General features: G+C 41.8%; 1 protein-coding gene across 2 annotated transcripts; it reads right to left on the reverse strand.

The window, feature by feature from the left end:
• Window positions 1-279: 279 nt before the first annotated feature.
• Window positions 280-20,761, reverse strand: LOC124024518 (butyrophilin subfamily 2 member A1-like). Of its 2 annotated transcripts, XM_046338436.1 has the most exons (12): window positions 19,936-20,761; window positions 19,726-19,794; window positions 15,906-16,256; window positions 15,483-15,764; window positions 13,918-14,034; window positions 11,166-11,186; window positions 10,916-10,936; window positions 10,136-10,156; window positions 9,872-9,892; window positions 9,450-9,470; window positions 9,188-9,208; window positions 280-557 (listed from the first exon to the last, which is right to left on the reverse strand). In XM_046338436.1, exons 2-12 carry the CDS (start codon window positions 19,790-19,792, stop codon window positions 526-528), a joined length of 975 nt encoding a protein of 324 aa, XP_046194392.1. In that variant the 5' UTR covers window positions 19,793-19,794; window positions 19,936-20,761; the 3' UTR covers window positions 280-525. The 2 variants fall into 2 exon arrangements, with proteins under 2 accessions (XP_046194392.1, XP_046194393.1); XM_046338437.1 differs by lacking the exons at window positions 9,188-9,208; window positions 9,450-9,470; window positions 9,872-9,892; window positions 10,136-10,156.
• Window positions 20,762-22,360: the final 1,599 nt, after the last annotated feature.

Here is a 22,360-nt window from a genome sequence, read left to right on the forward strand (position 1 = left end):
TCCATTATTTAACTGTATGTATTACATACTGTGTAGCTGGTCTTATACATATCCATTATTTAACTGTATGTATTACGTACTGTGTAGCTGGTCTTATACATATCCATTATTTAACTGTATGTATTACATACTGTGTAGCTGGTCTTATCCTTGTCCTGATTGTTATAGCGTTGTCAGTTGGACTGGAAATCCATAGTTTTTCATTAAACATTTTATTCTAGGCGTTCACTGCCCCAATTTTTTTTAAATCAGCTGTACAATGATGGGTGATGATGCTCCTTCACACAACAATTCCTTTGGCAGAGGTCACCTAAAATGCTACTTTAATAAACTACAGATTTCAGCAAACAAAGAAAGGCACACAATTACACAGGACAAACAGGTTCACGGTAAGAGTTTAAGAATGGACATTTTTACAAGTATCGACTGATAGTCGGAGGTACAGTCCACAGCCACTCATCACCACTCAACTCCATTGACAAAGCTAACATTTATAAGCCATCATATACAGTAGGTAACAAAGCCTTAATACTTACCCATCTGAGAAGTCAGGATTTCTACAGATAAACACATACATATAGTCAATTAGACACATCAGTGGTGTCCAAGGGGGAATCAACATGGGGAATCTATAAAAGGTTAAACACATACATATAGTCAATTAGACACATGTGTTGGCTACCTCTCTAGTCTACACTCTATAAAAGGTTAAACACATACATATAGTCAATTAGACACATCAGTGGTGTCCAAGGGGAATCAACATGTGTTGGCTACCTCTCTAGTCTACACTCTATAAAAGGTTAAACACATACATATAGTCAATTAGACACATCAGTGGTGTCCAAGGGGAATCAACATGTGTTGGCTACCTCTCTAGTCTACACTCTATAAAAGGTTAAACACATACATATAGTCAATTAGACACATCAGTGGTGTCCAAGGGGGAATCAACATGTGTTGGCTACCTCTCTAGTCTACACTCTATAAAAGGTTAAACACATACATATAGTCAATTAGACACATCAGTGGTGTCCAAGGGGGAATCAACATGTCAATTAGTTCAGTGCTAATCAACATGTGTTGGCTACTCTCTAGTCTACACTCTATAAAAGGTTAAACACATACATATAGTCAATTAGACACATCAGTGGTGTCCAAGGGGGAATCAACATGTGTTGGCTACCTCTCTAGTCTACACTCTATAAAAGGTTAAACACATACATATAGTCAATTAGACACATCAGTGGTGTCCAAGGGGGAATCAACATGTGTTGGCTAAACACTCTATAAAAGGTTAAACACATACATATAGTCAATTAGACACATCAGTGGTGTCCAAGGGGGAATCAACATGTGTTGGCTACCTCTCTAGTCTACACTCTATAAAAGGTTAAACACATACATATAGTCAATTAGACACATCAGTGGTGTCCAAGGGGGAATCAACATGTGTTGGCTACCTCTCTAGTCTACACTCTATAAAAGGTTAAACACATACATATAGTCAATTAGACACATCAGTGGTGTCCAAGGGGGAATCAACATGTGTTGGCTACCTCTCTAGTCTACACTCTATAAAAGGTTCCTGTATGATCTTTTTGGATAATATAAGGTTTAAAAAAAGCCTTACGGTTAATTTAAGAACCTATACTCTGCCATCAGGTCGTGTTTTATTTAGTGTATTTGACCCCTTTTTCTCCCCAGTTGGTAGTTACAGTCTAGTCTCATCGCTGCAACTCCCATACGGACTCGGGAGAGGCAAAGGTCGTTTTTTCCATTTCTTCCGAAACACAACCCAACCAAATGACACAATGCCCACTTAACCCGGAAGCCAGCCGAACCAATGTGTTGGAGGAACCACCGTACACCTAGTGACGGTGTCAGCGTGCACTGTGCCCGGCCCGCCACAGGAGTCGCTGGTACACGATGGGACAAGGACATCCCAGCCGGCCAAACCCTCCCCTATCCGGACGATGCTGGGCCCCATTGGTCTCCCGGTCGCGGCCAGCTGCGACAGTGCCTGGACTCAAACCCAGAATCTCTAGCGGCACAGCTAGCCTGATGCAATGCCTTAGATCACTGCGCCACTTGGGAGGCCCGTCAGTTCATTTTGAACCTTTGTAGACTTAAGGTGTGCTTTGAAGAACCTTTTCAAAATAGGGGTTTCCTTTTGGAACCAGTAAGTGAGTAAAGGGCACTCGTGTGTATAATTCAAATTGAGAACGTTGGCATTATGGGTCAGCTAGGACTCGGGTAATGTGTTACAATACAGTTTTTTAATCACTATTACATGAACTAAGAAACCTTCTACTATATACTCTTTTGTTTTCTAGCCTATGAAATTACCTGTGGGGCCTTTGTCTGGCAAATACATTTCTGTTGTTACACTATAGAAGCGTTGGATTCCCTGTTTTGTGGTTACTTTGGAAGCGTGTCTGATGGCGACATCACATGACTGGATTACGAATTGCCGTTATATTTGACAAAAAAACGTAGCTGAATGGAACGCTGACGAAAGGTGTATGAACGTGATCACTCATCAGACCAGAGGTTAAACTAGTGGCGCTCCTCAACTGTAAATGAATGTTCCCAGTGACTGTGTTAGAAGTGACTGATGCTATTGAAGCTCTGTGACTGTTTGATTTGAGCTATTCACTGTGAATAAAGGGGAGAAAAGTGTGCTTGTTCTTCCGTTTTTGGTTCTGTTCTGTGTGTTGAATGAATTTGTGGAACTTGTAAGCTTGGAATCGATCGCTCATGTAGCTTGGAATCGTGTGTGTCTTTTGTTGTTGGATTTGCGCGCTGAGACAAGAACACATTGTGGAGCGGCAAAAAGAGGACGCTTTGCTTATTGGCTGCTGTGTCTGAGTTGTGATGACTTCATTTTTGTCTCATTCATTAACCTATGCCGTGCTAAAATGTGTTCATACCGTGCTGATGGTTGCAAATCAATGGAATTGAATGGGATTTGATGTTCAGTGCTCTTACCTGCCTTTCCAATGGATCCAATGGAAACATTGCAAAACTTTTAAAATGATCGAGAAGTGCTAAGTTGGGTGCACTTACTAAAAGATAAATGAGATCACACAACTTATGGGAGATGATGGAAATGTTGAAATCTTTGCTGACACAAAGATTACTCAAAGTTGGTTAAGTTGGTGCCTGATCTCAATGAGTCCATAAAGGCTTTGTTATCTGCTGAGAAGGCAAGTGTAATGTTGAACATTATGGCCCAAACGCAGCAACACTGGAACGTTTTGCAACCATTTTGGACGCATGGATGGAAGAAGCACAGTAATAAACAGCGGCTAAAAAAGTTATGAGGAGGTCCAGCCAAGTTTCTCCAATGTCTCATCAGAACATGTAAATAGATCACAACACAGCAGGCACTCAGGACAATCCATCACATCTTCTACCAGGCTCTATTTGAAGGCTGAAAGGGAAGCCTTACTGGTTAAAGCTGAAGCATTGAATAGGAAACAAGCACTGGAGAAACAGGAGGCTCAACTCAAGGCACAAAATAAATGTTTGGAGCTTGAAGCTGAAATATTGGCTAACAGTGCTAAGATGAATGTATTCCATGAGTAGGAAGCCACTCAAGGAATGGGGAAACAAATCAGATGATTTAATGAACGATACCTGAATGCAATGGGAAGGTCTGAAGATACCATGGGGAAGGTTACTCAAAGCAAAATGGTGCCCACCACCACTCAGGTTGTCACAGGTATCCATACCACACAGTCACACATCATGGCTGACCTGGGATCCCCATTGTTCACCATGTCTGTTCATACTGCACAGGGCCAGGGTCAATATACTGTGTTATAACTAAGGACTACCACCACATACAGCACTGTTCATCATAGGTCAACTCACACACAGTAGAGCCTGTTGTAAGACCAAAAGAGGCAGCTGTAACTTCCAATGAGGGGAGGAAGGCCTTTCAACCCAGACCAGGGTGGAGCTGACAACATGGGCAGTATTGTCAACATTCTGCTACACCAAAATGCTATCACTAAAATGCTGGTAAGGCAACAAAGTTTGTCCTAATTACCACCTCTTAGTGTACCACTGGGAGACCCACTACACTACAGGTTCTTTGTACCCGTGTTTAAGGGTGACCCACTAGACTACATATCTTTGTACCCATGTTTAAGGGTGACCCACTAGACGGCAGGTTCTGTGTGCATGGCTTTGAACACGCTATCGAAGACCGGACCGAGAACAGCAAAGACAGGCTGTACCTTTTGGAGAAATTCACCATGGGGCAACTCAAATCAAATCTTGGCTCAGCTCCTTTGTCTTACTGACGTTGAGGGAGAGGTTGTTGTCCTGTCATCACACTGCCAGGTATCTGACCTCCTCCCCAAGGCTGTCTCATTGTTTTCAGTGATCAGGCCTATCACCGTCTGCAAACTTAATGATGGTGTTGGAGTTCTAAGTGGCCATGTAGTCATGGGTGAACAGGGAGTACCCGAGAGGACTAAGTACGCACCCCTGAAGGGCCCCCATGTTGAGGGTCAGCATGGCGGATGTATTGTTTCTACCCTCACCACCTTGGGGCGACCCGTCAGCAAGTCCAGGATCCAGTTGCAGAGGGAGGTGTTCAGTCCCAGGGTCCTTAGCTTAGTGATGAACTTGGAGGGCACCATGGTGTTGAATGCTGAGCTGTAGTCAATGAACAGCATTCTCACGTAGGTGTTCCTTTTGTCCAGGTGGGAAAGGGTAGTGTAGAGTGCAATAGAGATTGTGTCATCTGTGGATCTGTTGGGGTGGTATGCGAATTGGGGTGGGTCCAGGGTGTCTTGAATGATGGTGTTGATGTGAGCCATGATCAGCCTTTCAAAGCATTTCAAGGATATTGATGTGAGTCTAAGCGGCAATAGTCATTTAGACAGGTTACCTTGGCGTTGTTGGACACAGGGACTATGGTGGTCTGCTTGAAATATGAAGGTATTACAGACTGGGTCAGGGAAAGGTTGAAAATGTCAGTAAAGACACTTGCCAGCTGGTCAGCGCATGCTCTGAGTACGAGTCCTGCAAATCCGTCTGACCCTGCGGCTTTGTGAGTGAAGAACCTGTTTAAAGGTCTCACACACATTGGCTACCGAGAGCGTGGTCACACAGCCGCCCGGAACTCATGGTTTAGTGTTTCTTCTCTCGACTGGAGCGTAGACGGCATTTAGCTCATCTGCTAGGCTCGTGTCACTGGGCAGCTTGTGGCTGCGTTTCCCTTTCTAATCTGTGATAGTTTGCGAGCCCTGCTACATCCGACAAGTGTCAGAGCTTGTGCAGTAGGATTTGATCTTACTCCTGTATTGATGCTTTGCCTGTTTGATGATTCATCTGAGGGAATAACATGATTTATTCTAAGCGTCTGGGTTTGTGTCCTGCTCCTTGAAAGCGGCAGCCTTCTGCTCAGTGCGGATGCTGCCTGTAATCCATGGCTTCTGGTTGGGACATGTATGTACAGCCACTGTGGGAACGATGTCATCGATGCACTTTAATGAAGCAGGTGACTGATGTGGTAAACTCCTCACCACTTCCGAATTGAGCGTTTCACTGGTACTTCCTGGTTGAGTTTTTACTTGTAAACAGGATTAAGGAGGATAGTTATGGTCAGATTAGCCAGAGATCTAGTCCACATTTACCAACATATGGAGGCTGACAGAGGGTATGCAGAGGCCAAAAGCAGAAAAATGAATCCATGCTTTTGTCACTTCTAGGTTAGACTACTGCAATGCTCTACTTTCCCGCTACCCGGATAAAGCACTAAATAAACTTCAGTTAGTGCTAAATACGGCTGCTAGAATCCTGACTAGAACCAAAAAATGTGATCATATTACTCCAGTGCTAGCCTCCCTACACTGGCTTCCTGTCAAGGCAAGGGCTGATTTCAAGGTTTTACTGCTAACCTACAAAGCATTACATGGGTTTGCTCCTACCTATCTCTCTGATTTGGTCCTGATTTGGTCCTGCCATACATACATAGAGCTCCATTTTTATGGAATGGTCTGCCTAACCATGTGAGAGACGCAAACTCGGTCTCAACCTTTAAGTCTTTACTGAAGACTCAACTCTTCAGTGGGTCATATGATTGACTGTAGTCTGGCCCAGGAGCGTGAAGGTGAACGGAAAGGCTCTGGAGCAACGAACCGCCCTTGCTGTCTCTGCCTGGCCGGTTCCCCTCTTTCCACTGGGATTCTCTGCCTCTAACCCTATTACAGGGGATGAGTCACTGGCTTACTAGGGCTCTTTCATACTGTCCCTAGGAGGGGTGCGCCACTTGAGTGGGTTGAGTCACTGATGTGATCTTCCTGTCTGGGTTGGCGCCCCCCCTTGGGTTGTGCTGTGGCGGAAATCTTTGTGGGCTATACTCGGCCTCGTCTCAAGATGGTAAGTTGGTGGTTGAAGATATCCCTCTAGTGGTGTGGGGGCTGTGCTTTGGCAAAGTGGGTGGAGTTATATCCTTCCTGTTTGGCCCTGTCCGGGGGTGACATCGGATGGGGCCACAGTGTCTCCTGACCCCTCCTATCTCAGCCTCCAGTATTTATGCTGCAGTAGTTTATGTGTCGGGGGGCTAGGGTCAGTCTGATATATCTGGAGTAATTCTCCTGTCCTATCCGGTGTCCTGTGTGAATTTAAGTATGCTCTCTCTAATTCTCTCTTTCTCTCTTTCTTTCTCTCTCTCGGAGGACCTGAGCTCTAGGACTACCTGACATGATGACTCCTTGCTGTCCCCAGTCCACCTGGCCGTGCTGCTGCTCCAGTTTCAACTGTTCTGCCTGTGATTATTATTATTTGACCATGCTGGTCATTTATGAACATTTGAACATCTTGGCCATGTTCTGTTATAATCTCCACCCGGCACAGCCAGAAGAGGACTGGTCACCCCACATAGCCTGGTTTCTTCCTAGGTTTTGGCCTTTCTAGGGAGTTTTTCCTAGCCACTGTGCTTCTACACCTGCATTGCTTGCTGTTTGGGGTTTTAGGCTGGGTTTCTGTACAGCACTTTGAGATATCAGCTGATGTACGAAGGGCTATATAAATAAATGTGATTTGATTGGCAGGACAGGTCTTCATATAACACAAAGACACAGGGAGTAGCTGTGTTGATTAATCAGAATTTACCCTTCTGTGTAACGAAAATAAATATTGATCTACTGGGACGTTATATAGTGGTCCATGGCAGAATGTATTCTGAATCTTGGACCTTGCTTAATGTATATGCACCCAATTATGATTATCATATTTTTATTCAAGAAATATAACCCAAGGTAACGGAATTTCAGGGAACACTCTTAGTTTGGGGCAACTTGATTTTTTGTCTGGATCAGATTCTGAATACATCCTCCACTAAAGCAACCTCATTGACTAAGTCAGCCAAATGCACTCTATCATTTATGAAAGACTTACATTTGAAAGACACATGGAGATAGCTCCACCCCCAAGACGGGGATTACTCATTCTACTCCTACCTGCACTCTAATACCTGGATTGATGATCTTTCTCCTATTAGCACAGGTAACCCATAGAGTTGTGTAAATTGAGTATTTATCCAGAACTAGCTCAGATCATTCTCCCCTCACACGTTCTGTTTGGATGCCAGATGGAGTTCAAGGGACATATAGATGGAGCTTAAACCCAACTCTTTTAAAAAAAGCAGAATTTTGTCAACTTATCAAAGAACAAATTAAGTTTCAGTGAAAGAAACTGTCCTGCACTGCTGAATTGAATGACTGAATGAAATCCTATTACTACAAAAATAACACCAAAAATCTGTCTCTAAAGAAACATTCCGCTCATTGGTGTATAAAACTCATGGTTCCACCATTAGGGTGCCAGGACAGAGAGAGCTTGGACTGGACTGAGCGAGAGCTGCCCTCCCAGGGGTGGAAGGGCCAAGAGACCAGAGGTGGGAGAACGGGGTGTAGGGTTTGCTCATAGCCTGAAAGAAGGGAGGGGCAGTTCTTCTTGCTGCTACGTAGGCAAGCACCATGATCTTGTAGTGGACGCAAGATTTGACTGGAAGCCAGTGGATTGTGCAAAGGAGGGGGTTGACATGAGAGAACTTGGGAAGGTTGAAAACCAGGCGGGCTGTAGCATTCTGGATAAATTGCAGGGGTTTCATGGCACAAGCAGAGAGCCCAGCCAACAGAGATTTCTATTAGTCAAGAATGGAGATGACAAGTGCCTGGATTAGGACCTGTGCTGCTTCCTGTGTGGGGTATGGTCATATGGATGTTGTAGAGCATGAACCTGCGGTAGCGAGACGCTGCTTTGATGTTTTCAGAGAACGACAGGTTGTTGTCTAGGTTCACGCCAAGGTTCTTTGCACTCTGGGTGTGCGACACTGTGGAGTTGTCAATTGTGATGGAGAGGTGTGATGATATGAATGAGCCAAGTGACTTGGTGTATAGAGAGAAGAGGAGAGAAACTAGAACAGAACCCTGGGTGACACCAGTAGTGAGAGAACATGGTGCAGACCCAGATGCTCTCTACTGATGGTTCCCAGTGTCGAAGGCAGTGGATAGATCTGGGAGGATGAGAATAGATGAGAGAGAGTCTGCTTTGTCAGTACGGAGAGCCTCCGTGGCACAAAGAAGAACAGTCTCGGTTGAGTGACCCGGCCTGAAGCCTGACTGGTTAGGGTCAAGAAGATTGTTCTGAGAGCAATAACGAGAGAGTTAATCAGAGATAGCACGCTCAATTATTTTGGAAAGAAAAGAAAGGGGTACAGGTCTATAGATTGATGTCAGATGAGTCAAGTGTTGGAGTCAACATGGACTGGTATCCCTTGGGAATGCTTTCAACACCTTGTAAAGTCCATCCCCTAACAAATTGGGGCAAAAGGGGTTGCAACACAATATTAGGAAGGTGTTCCTAATGGTTTGTACTCTCAGCGTATGTCAGACTTGTTCTGGAAGAGGTGGACCAAAGAGTATCTTCCTGAGTTGCAGGAGTAACAAAAATTAACACGAGACGAAAATGTGTCTCTGGGGACATGGTTCTCAGCAATATGACTCTTATCTCTGTACAAAGTGTTGATGGGGTTAAAGGTTTCAAACTGTCTGTTCATCACGTACCTGTGGCCTCAAGGTAAGTTTTGAATTGGATTACGAATAGCCTTTATAAAATGGTTCACATAATTCTTGCAAAGAGATGATCTGAGGACACTACTTACCCTTCTCCTTCCTGAGGTCATCTGTAAACATGTAGAGTAGATGAAAGACAGTGAGAACATTATTAACATGAACACTAGATGTAGTCTCTCTCTGGGACTCCTTGTCTCATATCAATGATCTAACATCAGAACTAACATCTTCAATGAGCTCAAAATAACCTTCTTAAAACGTTTTCGTACTTGAAGTCGGTAAATTAAAGAAAATGTTACTTTTGTGGTTCTAATAACATTATCAAAGTGATGATTTGAAGACAGTACTTACCTCGATTCTCAGTGAGGTAATCTGTAAACATATAGAGTAGATGGAAGACATCATTAACATCATTAACATGAACACTAGAGGATGTAGTCTGTCTCTGGGACTCCTTGGTCAGGATTCAATCCAATGTGCACTATACAGCAGGGCACTTCACATCTGACAATGCAGGTTTTTAAAGGCATTTTCCACTGGCCTTCATTTCACATTCATGGTCAACACTGCACATGTCGACTCAAGTGTAAAATACCTTTAAAAGTCTGTTATAGTGTGCTGTGTCATAATGCGTCTTGAAATGAATCCCGGCCCTTGTCTCATACCACTGTTCCAACATCAGAAGGAACATCTTCAATGTGCTCAGCCACAAAAAAAGACTTAATATGCTTCACATAATTGTAGTAAAGTGAAGATCTGAAGACACTACTTACATTTCTGCTCCCAGAGTTCATCTGTAAACATGTAGAGTAGATGGAAGACAGTGAGAACATTATTAACATGAACACTAGATGTAGTCTCTCTCTCTGGGACTCCTTGTCTCATATCAATGATCTAACATCAGAACTAACATCTTCAATGAGCTCAAAATAACCTTCTTAAAATGTTTTCGTACTTGAAGTCGGTAAATTAAAGAAAATGTTACTTTTGTGGTTCAAATAATGTTATCGAAGTGATGATCTGAAGACACTACTTACAATTCTGGTTACAGAGGTCACCTGTAAACATGTAGAGCAGATGGAAGACAGTGAGAATATCATTAACATGAACACTAGAAGATGTAGTCTCTCTCTCTGGGACTCCTTGGTCGGGATTCAATCCAATGTGCACTATACAGCAGGGCACTTCACATCTGACAGTGCAGGTTTTTAAAGGCATTTTCCACTGGCCTTCATTTCACATTCATGGTCAACACTGCACATGTCGACTCAAGCGTAAAATACCTTTAAAAGTCTGTTATAGTGTGTGGTGTTATAATGCGTCTTGAGTTGAATCCCGGCCTTTGTCTCATACCACTGTTCTAACATCAGAAGGAACATCTGGGGTCAATCAGAAGTTGAAACGATAACAAAACATGATCCACTGTTGTTTTGGTAAAAAGCTGAGGGAGGGGTTGGAGAAATAATATCACTCTCAAATTCTTAGACAGATCTATGGATGTAAGGACTGACCATCCATTATACTGTATATACATTATAGTTTTAAATATGTTTGGAGGCTGTATAGTGTCTGCTTGCATTTACTTTGTTTACAAACATTGAGATAAAACAAGGTTATATTTTGGGTTCTGATGGGGTACAACAGTTAAACTAAGCTCTTTAATCATTTATAAATTATATTCTTCAAGAATCAGTGGGTACATATAATTAATTTATAAATCAAAAAATGGATGTAGCAACTACCGATTATGCCTTTGTGCTAAAAAAAACAGTGTTTAATTAAATTTAGCAAAGAGATGATCTGAAGACACTACTTACCCTTCTCCTTCCTGAGGTCATCTGTAAACATGTAGAGTAGATGGAAGACAGTGAGAACATTATTATTCAGAGACCAGAGGTAACATGAACACTAGAAGATGTTGTCTCTCTCTCTGGGACTCCTTGTCTCATATCAATGATCTAACATCAGATAAAAGTCAGGGAACATTAATATGTACAACATGAAGTGTTCTACTTCACTAGAAGTTACATCTTAGTATTTAAAGTATTATTTAAAAATACTACTTACTCCTCTCCTTTTTGATGTCAACTGTAAATATGTAGAGTAGATGGAAGACAGTGAGAACATCATTAACATGAACACTAGAAGATGTAGTCTCTCTCTGGGACTCCTTGTCTCATATCACTTCTCTAACGTCACAAATCCTAATTGAGATCCACCACCTAAATGAGTCCAGCGTACCTCTGTGAGACAACCAGCATACCTCTGTGAGACAACCAGCGTACCTCTGTGAGACAACTACCTCTGAGAGACAACCAGCGTACCTCTGTGAGACAACTACCTCTGAGAGACAACCAGCGTACCTCTGTGAGACAACTACCTCTGTGAGACAACCAGCGTACCTCTGTGAGACAACTACCTCTGAGAGACAACCAGCGTACCTCTGTGAGACAACTACCTCTGAGAGACAACCAGCGTACCTCTGTGAGACAACTACCTCTGTGAGACAACCAGCGTACCTCTGTGAGACAACTACCTCTGAGAGACAACCAGCGTACCTCTGTGAGACAACTACCTCTGAGAGACAACCAGCGTACCTCTGTGAGACAACTACCTCTGTGAGACAACCAGCGTACCTCTGTGAGACAACTACCTCTGTGAGACAACCAGCGTACCTCTGTGAGACAACTACCTCTGTGAGACAACCAGCGTACCTCTGTGAGACAACCAGCGTACCTCTGTGACTCAACTACCTCTGTGAGACAACTACCTCTGTGAGACACTACCTCTGTGAGACAACCAGCGTACCTCTGTGAGTCAACTACCTCTGTGAGACAACCAGCATACCTCTGTGAGACAACTACCTCTGTGAGACAACCAGCGTACCTCTGTGAGACAACTACCTCTGTGAGTCAACTACCTCTGTGAGACAACCAGCGTACCTCTGTGAGACAACTACCTCTGTGAGTCAACTACCTCTGTGAGACACTACCTCTGTGAGACAACCAGCGTACCTCTGTGAGACAACTACCTCTGTGAGACAACCAGCGTACCTCTGTGAGACAACTACCTCTGTGAGTCAACTACCTCTGTGAGACAACCAGCGTACCTCTGTGAGACAACTACCTCTGTGAGTCAACTACCTCTGTGAGACAACCAGCGTACCTCTGTGAGACAACTACCTCTGTGAGACAACCAGCGTACCTCTGTGAGACAACTATCTCTGTGAGACAACTACCTCTGTGAGACAACTACCTCTGTGAGACAAGCAGAGTACCTCTGTGAGACAACTACCTCTGTGAGACAACCAGCGTACCTCTGTGAGACAACTACCTCTGTGAGACAACCAGCGTACCTCTGTGAGACAACTACCTCTGTGAGACAACCAGCGTACCTCTGAGAGACAACCAGCATACCTCTGTGAGACAACCAGCGTACCTCTGAGAGACAACTACCTCTGTGAGACAACCAGCGTACCTCTGTGAGACAATCAGCGTACCTCTGTGAGACAACCAGCGTACCTCTGTGAGACAACCAGCGTACCTCTGAGAGACAACCAGCGTACCTCTGTGAGACAACCAGCGTACCTCTGTGAGACAACCAGCGTACCTCTGAGAGACAACCAGCATACCTCTGAGAGACAACTACCTCTGTGAGACAACCAGCGTACCTCTGTGAGACAACCAGCGTACCTCTGTGAGACAACCAGCGTACCTCTGTGAGACAACCAGTGTACCTCTGAGAGACAACCAGCGTACCTCTGTGAGACAACCAGCGTACCTCTGTGAGAAAACCAGCGTACCTCTGTGAGACAACCAGCGTACCTCTGTGAGACAACCAGCGTACCTCTGAGAGACAACCAGCGTACCTCTGAGAGACAACCAGCGTACCTCTGTGAGACAACCAGCGTACCTCTGTGAGACAACCAGCGTACCTCTGTGAGACAACCAGCATACCTCTGTGAGACAACCAGCGTACCTCTGAAAGACAACTACCTCTGTGAGACAACCAGCGTACCTCTGAAAGACAGCTACCTCTGTGAGACAACCAGCGTACTTCTGAGAGACAACCAGCGAACCTCTGTGAGACAACCAGCGTACCTCTGAGAGACAACTACCTCTGTGAGACAACTACCTCTGTGAGACAACTACCTCTGTGAGACAACTACCTCTGTGAGACAAATATATTCTACCCTACCACCACTTCTTAATTTCATTCATTAAATGTGACTGGTCAATCAGTGATCCAGGTGTATCAGAGACTACCTCTCTCTAGTCTAGTGGTCCTCTACAGTCTCAACACATCCTGTTCTAGAACATCAACATTAATGTGACTGGTCCATCAGTGATCCAGGTGTATCAGAGACGACCTCTCTCTAGTCTAGTGGTCCTCCACAGTCTCAACACATCCTGTTCTAGAACATCAACATTAATGTGACTGGTCCATCAGTGATCCAGGTGTATCAGAGACTACCTCTCTCTAGTCTAGTGGTCCTCCACAGTCTCAACACATCCTGTTCTAGAACATCAACATTAATGTGACTGGTCCATCAGTGATCCAGGTGTATCAGAGACTACCTCTCTCTAGTCTAGTGGTCCTCTACACTCTCAACACATCCTTAAAATCAGTCATCAGTGTCAACATGTTAATCACCTGCAGATTAAAATTAGTCTTCAGTGTTAACATGTTAATCACCTGCAGGTGTAGTATATTATCCTGTATCCATAGAATACAACCACTGTGAATGTGTTGAGGTTGAAAAAATACATTGCAGACATTTTTTTCTAACAATTAAACATTCATATAATCTGTCCATTACCTTTTTTATTGCATACGCAGTAGATAGCCAGAGATAACCCAAACACAGCGATGGCTCCCAGACAGCATAACACAATGAAGGATATTCTCAATGGGGTTGCGTAATCAAACAACTCACCTAAAACACACACATCAACAACAGGCTTTGGTACTAATACTACCACACACATCAACAACAGGGTTTGGTACTAATACTACCACACATCATTACACATCAACAACAGGGTTTGGTACTAATAGTACCACACATCAACAACAGGGTTTGGTACTAATACTACCACACATCAACAACAGGGTTTGGTACTAATACTACCACACATCAACAACAGGGTTTGGTACTAATACTACCACACATCAACAACAGGGTTTGGTACTAATACTACCACACATCAACAACAGGGTTTGGTACTAATACTACCACACATCAACAACAGGGTTTGGTACTAATACTACCACACATCAACAACAGGGTTTGGTACTAATACTACCACACATCAACAACAGGGTTTGGTACTAATACTACCACACATCAACAACAGGGTTTGGTACTAATACTACCACACATCAACAACAGGGTTTGGTACTAATACTACCACACATCAACAACAGGGTTTGGTACTAATACTACCACACATCATTACACATCAACAACAGGGTTTGGTACTAATACTACCACACATCAACAACAGGGTTTGGTACTAATACTACCACACATCAACAACAGGGTTTGGTGCTAATACTATCACACATCAACAACAGGGTTTGGTACTAATACTACCACACATCAACAACAGGGTTTGGTACTAATACTACCACACATCAACAACAGGGTTTGGTACTAATACTACCACACATCAACAACAGGGTTTGGTACTAATACTACCACACATCAACAACAGGGTTTGGTACTAATACTACCACACATCAACAACAGGGTTGGGTACTAATACTACCACACACCATTACACATCAACAATAGGGTTTGGTACTACTGCTACCACACATCAACAACAGGGTTTGGTACTAACACTACCAACCAAAGCCTTTGGTTAAAACACATACTGTACATTAACACATCAATATCTCCAGTGTTTCATGTCTAAATAATAATATGTTGTTACTCACTAGGGTTTGGTGAATCTCTGTCTCCATCTTCTCAACAACAGGGTTGATCCTGCTCTGTTGGACCCTGCAGGTAAAACGGTTGGTGTCAGTCTCAACAACAGGGTGGACAATGACATCAACACATCAACAACAGGTTTGACTGTGTAGAATCCCTTGAAGTCTCTGTGTGTCTCAGGAGGACCAGCAGAGAGATTGACTCCTTTACTGTCCAGCCACACCAGCTCAGGCTCAGGGTGCCAGCCTTCTGATTCACACAGCAGACCCATCCCTCCCTCTCTGTGTCCCTCAATGGACACCACTGGCTTGGATCCTACAACTACAGACACACAGACCGACTGATGTTAACTGGTGACAGGCTGTGAACAAATAGACACATGCTTTACATTAACACATCAATATCTCCAGTGTTTCATGTCTAAATAATATTATGTTGTTACTCACTAGGGAGGTGAATCTCTGTCTCCATCTTCTCATTGATCCGGCTCTGTTGGACTCTGCAGGTAAAGTGGTTGGTGTCAGTCTCCTGGACAATGACATGTCGTTTGACTGTGTAGAATCCATCTAAGTCTCTGTGTGTCTCAGGAGGACCAGCAGAGAGATGGACTCCTTTACTGTCCAGCCACACCAGCTCAGGCTCAGGGTGCCAGCCTTCTGTTTCACACAGCAGACCCATCCCTCCCTCTCTGTGTCCCATAATGGACACCACTGGCTTGGATCCTACAGCTACAGACACACAGACAGACTGATGTTAACTGGTGACAGGCTGTGAACATAGACACATACTGTGTCCAGTAATATGAAGGAAAGAGGTGATGTCATTGTACTGTAGTTAGATTATTACATAAACATGAAAATAAACCTCACCTTTAACGAGGACTTGAACAGTGGAATCATCATACCAGCTCTTTGACTGAATTAAACATTTGTAATGTCCCTCATCAGTGCCTTGTACCCTGGTCAGTTTTAAAGAGGTGTTTCCCCTCCAGAGTTCCTCTTCAAACAGTGAAGTTCTTCCTCTATAGTAGGGAATCTGATCATCTCGTATGATTCTGTGGTTTTGGTAACGAAAGACACGACCGTCTAAGAAGTCCAGGTTCAGCCAGTCCACTGTCATGTCCTCAGCACTGATGTTGGGTTTGAGGTAACAGGGCAGAATGATGTCATCACCAGCTACGGCAACAATGGAATCAGTTGGACCAAGAACCTCAAACCTCTCTGAAGAGAACAGACATATTAACAGTTTCAATAGTTTACAGTGGATTCCTCTCTCATCTGCACTGATCTGAAATACACTGTAGTATATATAGTAGTACTAGACACTGTAGTATATATAGTAGTACTAGACACTGTAGTATATATAGTAGTACTAGACACTGTATTATATATAGTAGTACTAGACACTGTAGTATATATAGTAGTACTAGACACTGTATTATATATAGTAGTACTATACACTGTAGTATATATAGTAGTACTAGACACTGTATTATATATAGTAGTACTATACACTGTAGTATATATAGTAGTACTAGACACTGTATTATATATAGTAGTACTAGACACTGTAGTATATATAGTAGTTCTAGACACTGTAGTATATATAGTAGTACTATACACTGTAGTATATATAGTAGTACTAGACACTGTAGTATATATAGTAGTACTAGACACTGTATTATATATAGTAGTTCTAGACACTGTAGTATATATAGTAGTACTATACACTGTAGGATATATAGTAGTACTAGACACTGTAGTATATATAGTAGTACTATACACTGTAGTATATATAGTAGTACTATACACTGTAGTATATATAGTAGTACTAGACACTGTAGTATATATAGTAGTAGTAGACACTGTAGGATATATAGTAGTACTATACACTGTAGTATATATAGTAGTACTAGACACTGTAGTATATATAGTAGTACTATACACTGTAGTATATATAGTAGTTCTAGACACTGTAGTATATATAGTAGTACTATACACTGCAGGATATATAGCAGTACAATAGGGTGGAGGCCTACAGAAGAGTTGGATTCACCATTAGTTTAGTTTTTACATCAGTGCAGAGGAAGGAAAGGAGACGAGGAGAGGAATCCACCTTAGGTTATGCACCTTAACACTACACAAGCAACTAAATATCACACACACACACACACATACACATACACATACACACACACACACACATACACATACACACACACACAATCACACACACACACACACACACACACACACACACACACACACACACACACACACACACACACACACACACACACACACACACACACACACACACACACACACACACACACACACGCAACCGATGTGTCAGATTTGTTTTAAACGTTAAGGAAAAAGCCTAACATTGCAATAATCTGAGACGGCGCTCAGACGTAACCGCCATGTTGGAGTCAACTTTCAGAATTTCACTTCTTGTTTGGAAGATTGCCTGCCCTGTTTTGTATTTTTTTTATTTCACCTTTATTTAACCAGGTAGGCTAGTTGAGAACACCTTTATTTAACCAGGTAGGCTAGTTGAGAACACCTTTCTTTAACCAGGTAGGCTAGTTGAGAACACCTTTATTTAAACTAGGCAAGTCAGTGAAAACTTGTTGAGGATAGGGGGCAGTATTTTCACTTTGGATGAATTGCGTGCCCATAGTGAACTGCCTCCTACTCTGTCCCATATGCTAATATATGCATATTATTATAACTATTGGATAGAAAACACTCTGAAGTTTCTAAAACTGTTTGAATTATGTCTGTGAGTATAACAGAACTCATAGGTTATCTCAGTTCACTGGTCACGATGGCAACACCCACCCGAAGCACGCGCTCCAGCAGGTGTATCCCACTGATCATCCCTAAAGCCAACACCTCATTTGGCTGCCTTTCGTTCCAGTTCTCTGCTGCCTGTAACTGGAACGAATTGCAAAAATCGCTGAAGTTGGAGACTTTTAACTCCCTCACCAACTTCAAACATCTGCTATCTGAGCAGCTAACCGATCGCTGCAGCTGTACATAGTCTATCGGTAAATAGCCCACCCAATTTTACCTACCTCTTCCCCATACTGTTTATATTTACTTACTTTTCTGCTCTTTTGCACACCAGTATCTCTACCTGTACACGACCATCTGATCATTTATCACTCCAGTGTTAATCTGCAAAATTTTAATTATTCGCCTACCTCCTCATGCCTTTTGCACACAATGTATATAGACTCTCTTTTTTTCTACTGTGTTATTGACTTGTTAATTGTTTACTCCATGTGTAACTCTGTGTTGTCTGTTCACGCTGCTATGCTTTATCTTGGCCAGGTCGCAGTTGCAAATGAGAACTTGTTCTCAACTAGCCTACCTGGTTAAATAAAGGTCAAATGAACTCTGATACACCTCTATCACTGATGGGCCAGTCACATTTCATTCATTAAATTAAGAAGTGGTGGGAGGGTAGAATATCTTCATTGGAGAAGTTGTCTCACAGAGGAACACGGGACTCATTTAGGTGGTGGAACTCAAATAGGATTTGTGCCGTTGGAGAAGTGATATGAGACAAGGAGTCTCAGAGAGAGACTACATCTTCTAGTGTTCATGTTAATGATGTTCTCACTGTCTTGCATCTACTCTACATGTTTACAGATGTCCTCAAGAAGGAAAGTGGTAAGTAGTGTCTTCAGATCATCACTTTGCAATAATTATTTGAAGCAGTTAAAGTATTTTTTGTAGCTGAGCACATTTTAAGATGTTCCATCTGATGTTGGAACAGTGGTATGAGACAAGGGCCGGGATTCAACTCAAGGCTCATTATAACACCACACACTATAATAGACTTTTAAAGGTATTTTACACATGAATCGACATGTGCAGTGTTTACCATGAATGTGATATCTGTGATTGCTGGTGGAAAATGCCTTTAAAAAGTGCATTGTCAGCTGTGAAGTGCCCTGCGATATACTGCACATTGGATTGAATCCTGACCAAGGAGTCCCAGAGACAGACTACATCGTCTAGTGTTCATGTTAATGATGTTCTCACTGTCTTCCATCTACTCCACGTAGACAATTTACAGACAATTTCAAGGAGAGCTTCTGTAAGTACTGTCTTCAGATCATCACTTTGATAACATTATTAGAACCACAAAAGGAACATTTTCTTTAATTTACCGACTTCAAGTACAAAAACATTTTAAGGTTACTTTGAGGTCATTGAGCTCATACTCTACATGTTTACAGATGACCTCACTATGGAGCTAGGTAAGTAGTGTCTTAAGATCATCACTTTGCTAGAATAATTTGAAGCATTTTAAGTCTAGGAGAGGAATCCACCTTAGGTTATGCACCTTAACACTATACAAGCAACTAAAGACACAATGAGATAATATTAATCACACACACACCAGTGCAGATGAAGGAAATGAGACTAGGAGAGGAAATCTCCTTAGGCCAGGCACCCTAAAGGGATCTCCACAGTTTACACCATGGAGCTGATGGACAATAGTAGTAAAACTATGTAGACAGAGGAGCAAAAGGACCTCATTCAGCTCTGTTTGATTAGACTGTGTAGAACCCTTAAGACCGCAATAGTGACTAAAGACACAATGAGATCATATTAATCACACACAGAGGTATTAAAGGCAGTGAGATATTAAATGTGTATTCTACTGTACCAGAGCCTGCTGTGTGTAGGAGATGTAGAAGAATCACACACAGACAGTCTAGTTGAGTCATCTTCATTCCTGAAGACAATTAGATTCATCATAAATAGAAAGACTAACACAACTTGAAACCTGGAAAGCAATGCTGTAGCATTTATTATACAATAACAATGGATAATATAGTATAACACATTTCAATAGCAAACTAGCTGATCCATTTACCTGGTTGAATCGGTCCTATTGAGGCACTGCAGTCTGATAAATGTACTAGTGTTCTGTGATCAAACTGTTGTGATGTGATCAAACTACCTTCTTCTTTCTATTCCTTGGAACAAGAACCTGTTCAACTGCATCGCTGCACACAACTGTTGCATAGAGCTCAGAATCAGATAACATGGGTGTGAACTGTGGTGGTAAGTTTTGGTTGTGGATTCCAAGCCTGGCTGATGTGCAGACCACATGACATAGAGAGGTCTATAACCCAAGCAAAACACATTATAGTTTACTTAAATCTGTGCCACTCCATTTATACAGTATGATATGTTTATGTTAGGTTACATGACTAGACTAGATGTAACTTAGTAAACGTAAATCCAGAACACTTAAATTAGTATAAGTTACGTTTGATATGGTCACATAAGACAGATGGTTATTTAAGGCATAACTGAAAGGAGGTGGTTGGTCGAGGTGGAAGTATAACGTAAACATCTAGTGTAATGATCTAGTGGTAACGTGTTTGAATCTCAGCACAGACAAACACACGTTCACACTCATGTACCTCTTCTAAATCATTTCCATGTGAATGTACATTAACAGGAACAGCCAAGGAGAGCAAGGCTTTCAAACCTTTCTAGAGGCTCTTTAATGTCTTGTGTTTTTCCACAGGAAGTCCCTGACATTTTACAGTCCATAGTTTTCCTCCACAGATCTTATTATTCAGCACCTGTGAACTACAGGTCACATTCATTTCATATCTTTAGAATGTGATCTTATTATTCAGCACCAGTGAACTACAGGTCACATTCATTTCATATCTTTAGAATGTGATCTTATTATTCAGCACCAGTGAACTACAGGTCACATTCATTTCATATCTTTAGAATGTGATCTTATTATTCAAAATGGTGAAACTACAGGTCACATTCATTTCATATCTTTAGAATGTGATCTTATTATTCAGCACCAGTGAACTACAGGTCACATTCATTTCATATCTATAGAATGTGATCTTATTATTCAGCACCAGTGAACTACAGGTCACATTCATTTCATATCTTTAGAATGTGATCTTATTATTCAGCACCAGTGAACTACAGGTCACATTCATTTCATATCTTTAGAATGTGATCTTATTATTCAGCACCAGTGAACTACAGGTCACATTCATTTAATATCTTTAGAATGTGATCTTATTATTCAGCACCAGTGAACTACAGGTCACATTCATTTCATATCTTTAGAATGTGATCTTATTATTCAGCACCAGTGAACTACAGGTCACATTCATTTCATATCTTTAGAATGTCATCTTATTATTCAGCACCAGTGAACTACAGGTCACATTCATTTCATATCTTTAGAATGTGATCTTATTATTCAGCACCAGTGAACTACAGGTCACATTCATTTCATATCTTTAGAATGTGATCTTATTATTCAGCACCAGTGAACTACAGGTCACATTCATTTCATATCTTTAGAATGTGATCTTATTATTCAGCACCAGTGAACTACAGGTCACATTCATTTCATATCTTTAGAATGTGATCTTATTATTCAGCACCAGTGAACTACAGGTCACATTCATTTCATATCTTTAGAATGTGATCTTATTATTCAGCACCAGTGAACTACAGGTCACATTCATTTCATATCTTTAGAATGTGATCTTATTATTCAGCACCAGTGAACTACAGGTCACATTCATTTAATATCTTTAGAATGTGATCTTATTATTCAGCACCAGTGAACTACAGGTCACATTCATTTCATATCTATAGAATGTGATCTTATTATTCAGCACCAGTGAACTACAGGTCACATTCATTTCATATCTTTAGAATGTGATCTTATTATTCAGCACAAGTGAACTACAGGTCACATTCATTTCATATCTTTAGAATGTGATCTTATTATTCAGCACCAGTGAACTACAGGTCACATTCATTTCATATCTTTAGAATGTGATCTTATTATTCAGCACCAGTGAACTACAGGTCACATTCATTTCATATCTATAGAATGTGATCTTATTATTCAGCACCAGTGAACTACAGGTCACATTCATTTAATATCTTTAGAATGTGATCTTATTATTCAGCACCAGTGAACTACAGATCACATTCATTTCATATCTTTAGAATGTGATCTTATTATTCAGCACCAGTGAACTACAGGTCACATTCATTTCATATCTTTAGAATGTGATCTTATTATTCAGCACCAGTGAATTACAGGTCACATTCATTTCATATCTTTAGAATGTGATCTTATTATTCAGCACCAGTGAACTACAGGTCACATTCATTTCATATCTTTAGAATGTGATCTTATTATTCAGCACCAGTGAACTACAGGTCACATTCATTTCATATCTTTAGAATGTGATCTTATTATTCAGCACCAGTGAACTACAGGTCACATTCAT

This window comes from Oncorhynchus gorbuscha, unplaced genomic scaffold (genome assembly GCF_021184085.1).
Source record: "Oncorhynchus gorbuscha isolate QuinsamMale2020 ecotype Even-year unplaced genomic scaffold, OgorEven_v1.0 Un_scaffold_1906, whole genome shotgun sequence".
In the NCBI taxonomy this organism is placed as follows: domain Eukaryota; kingdom Metazoa; phylum Chordata; class Actinopteri; order Salmoniformes; family Salmonidae; genus Oncorhynchus; species Oncorhynchus gorbuscha.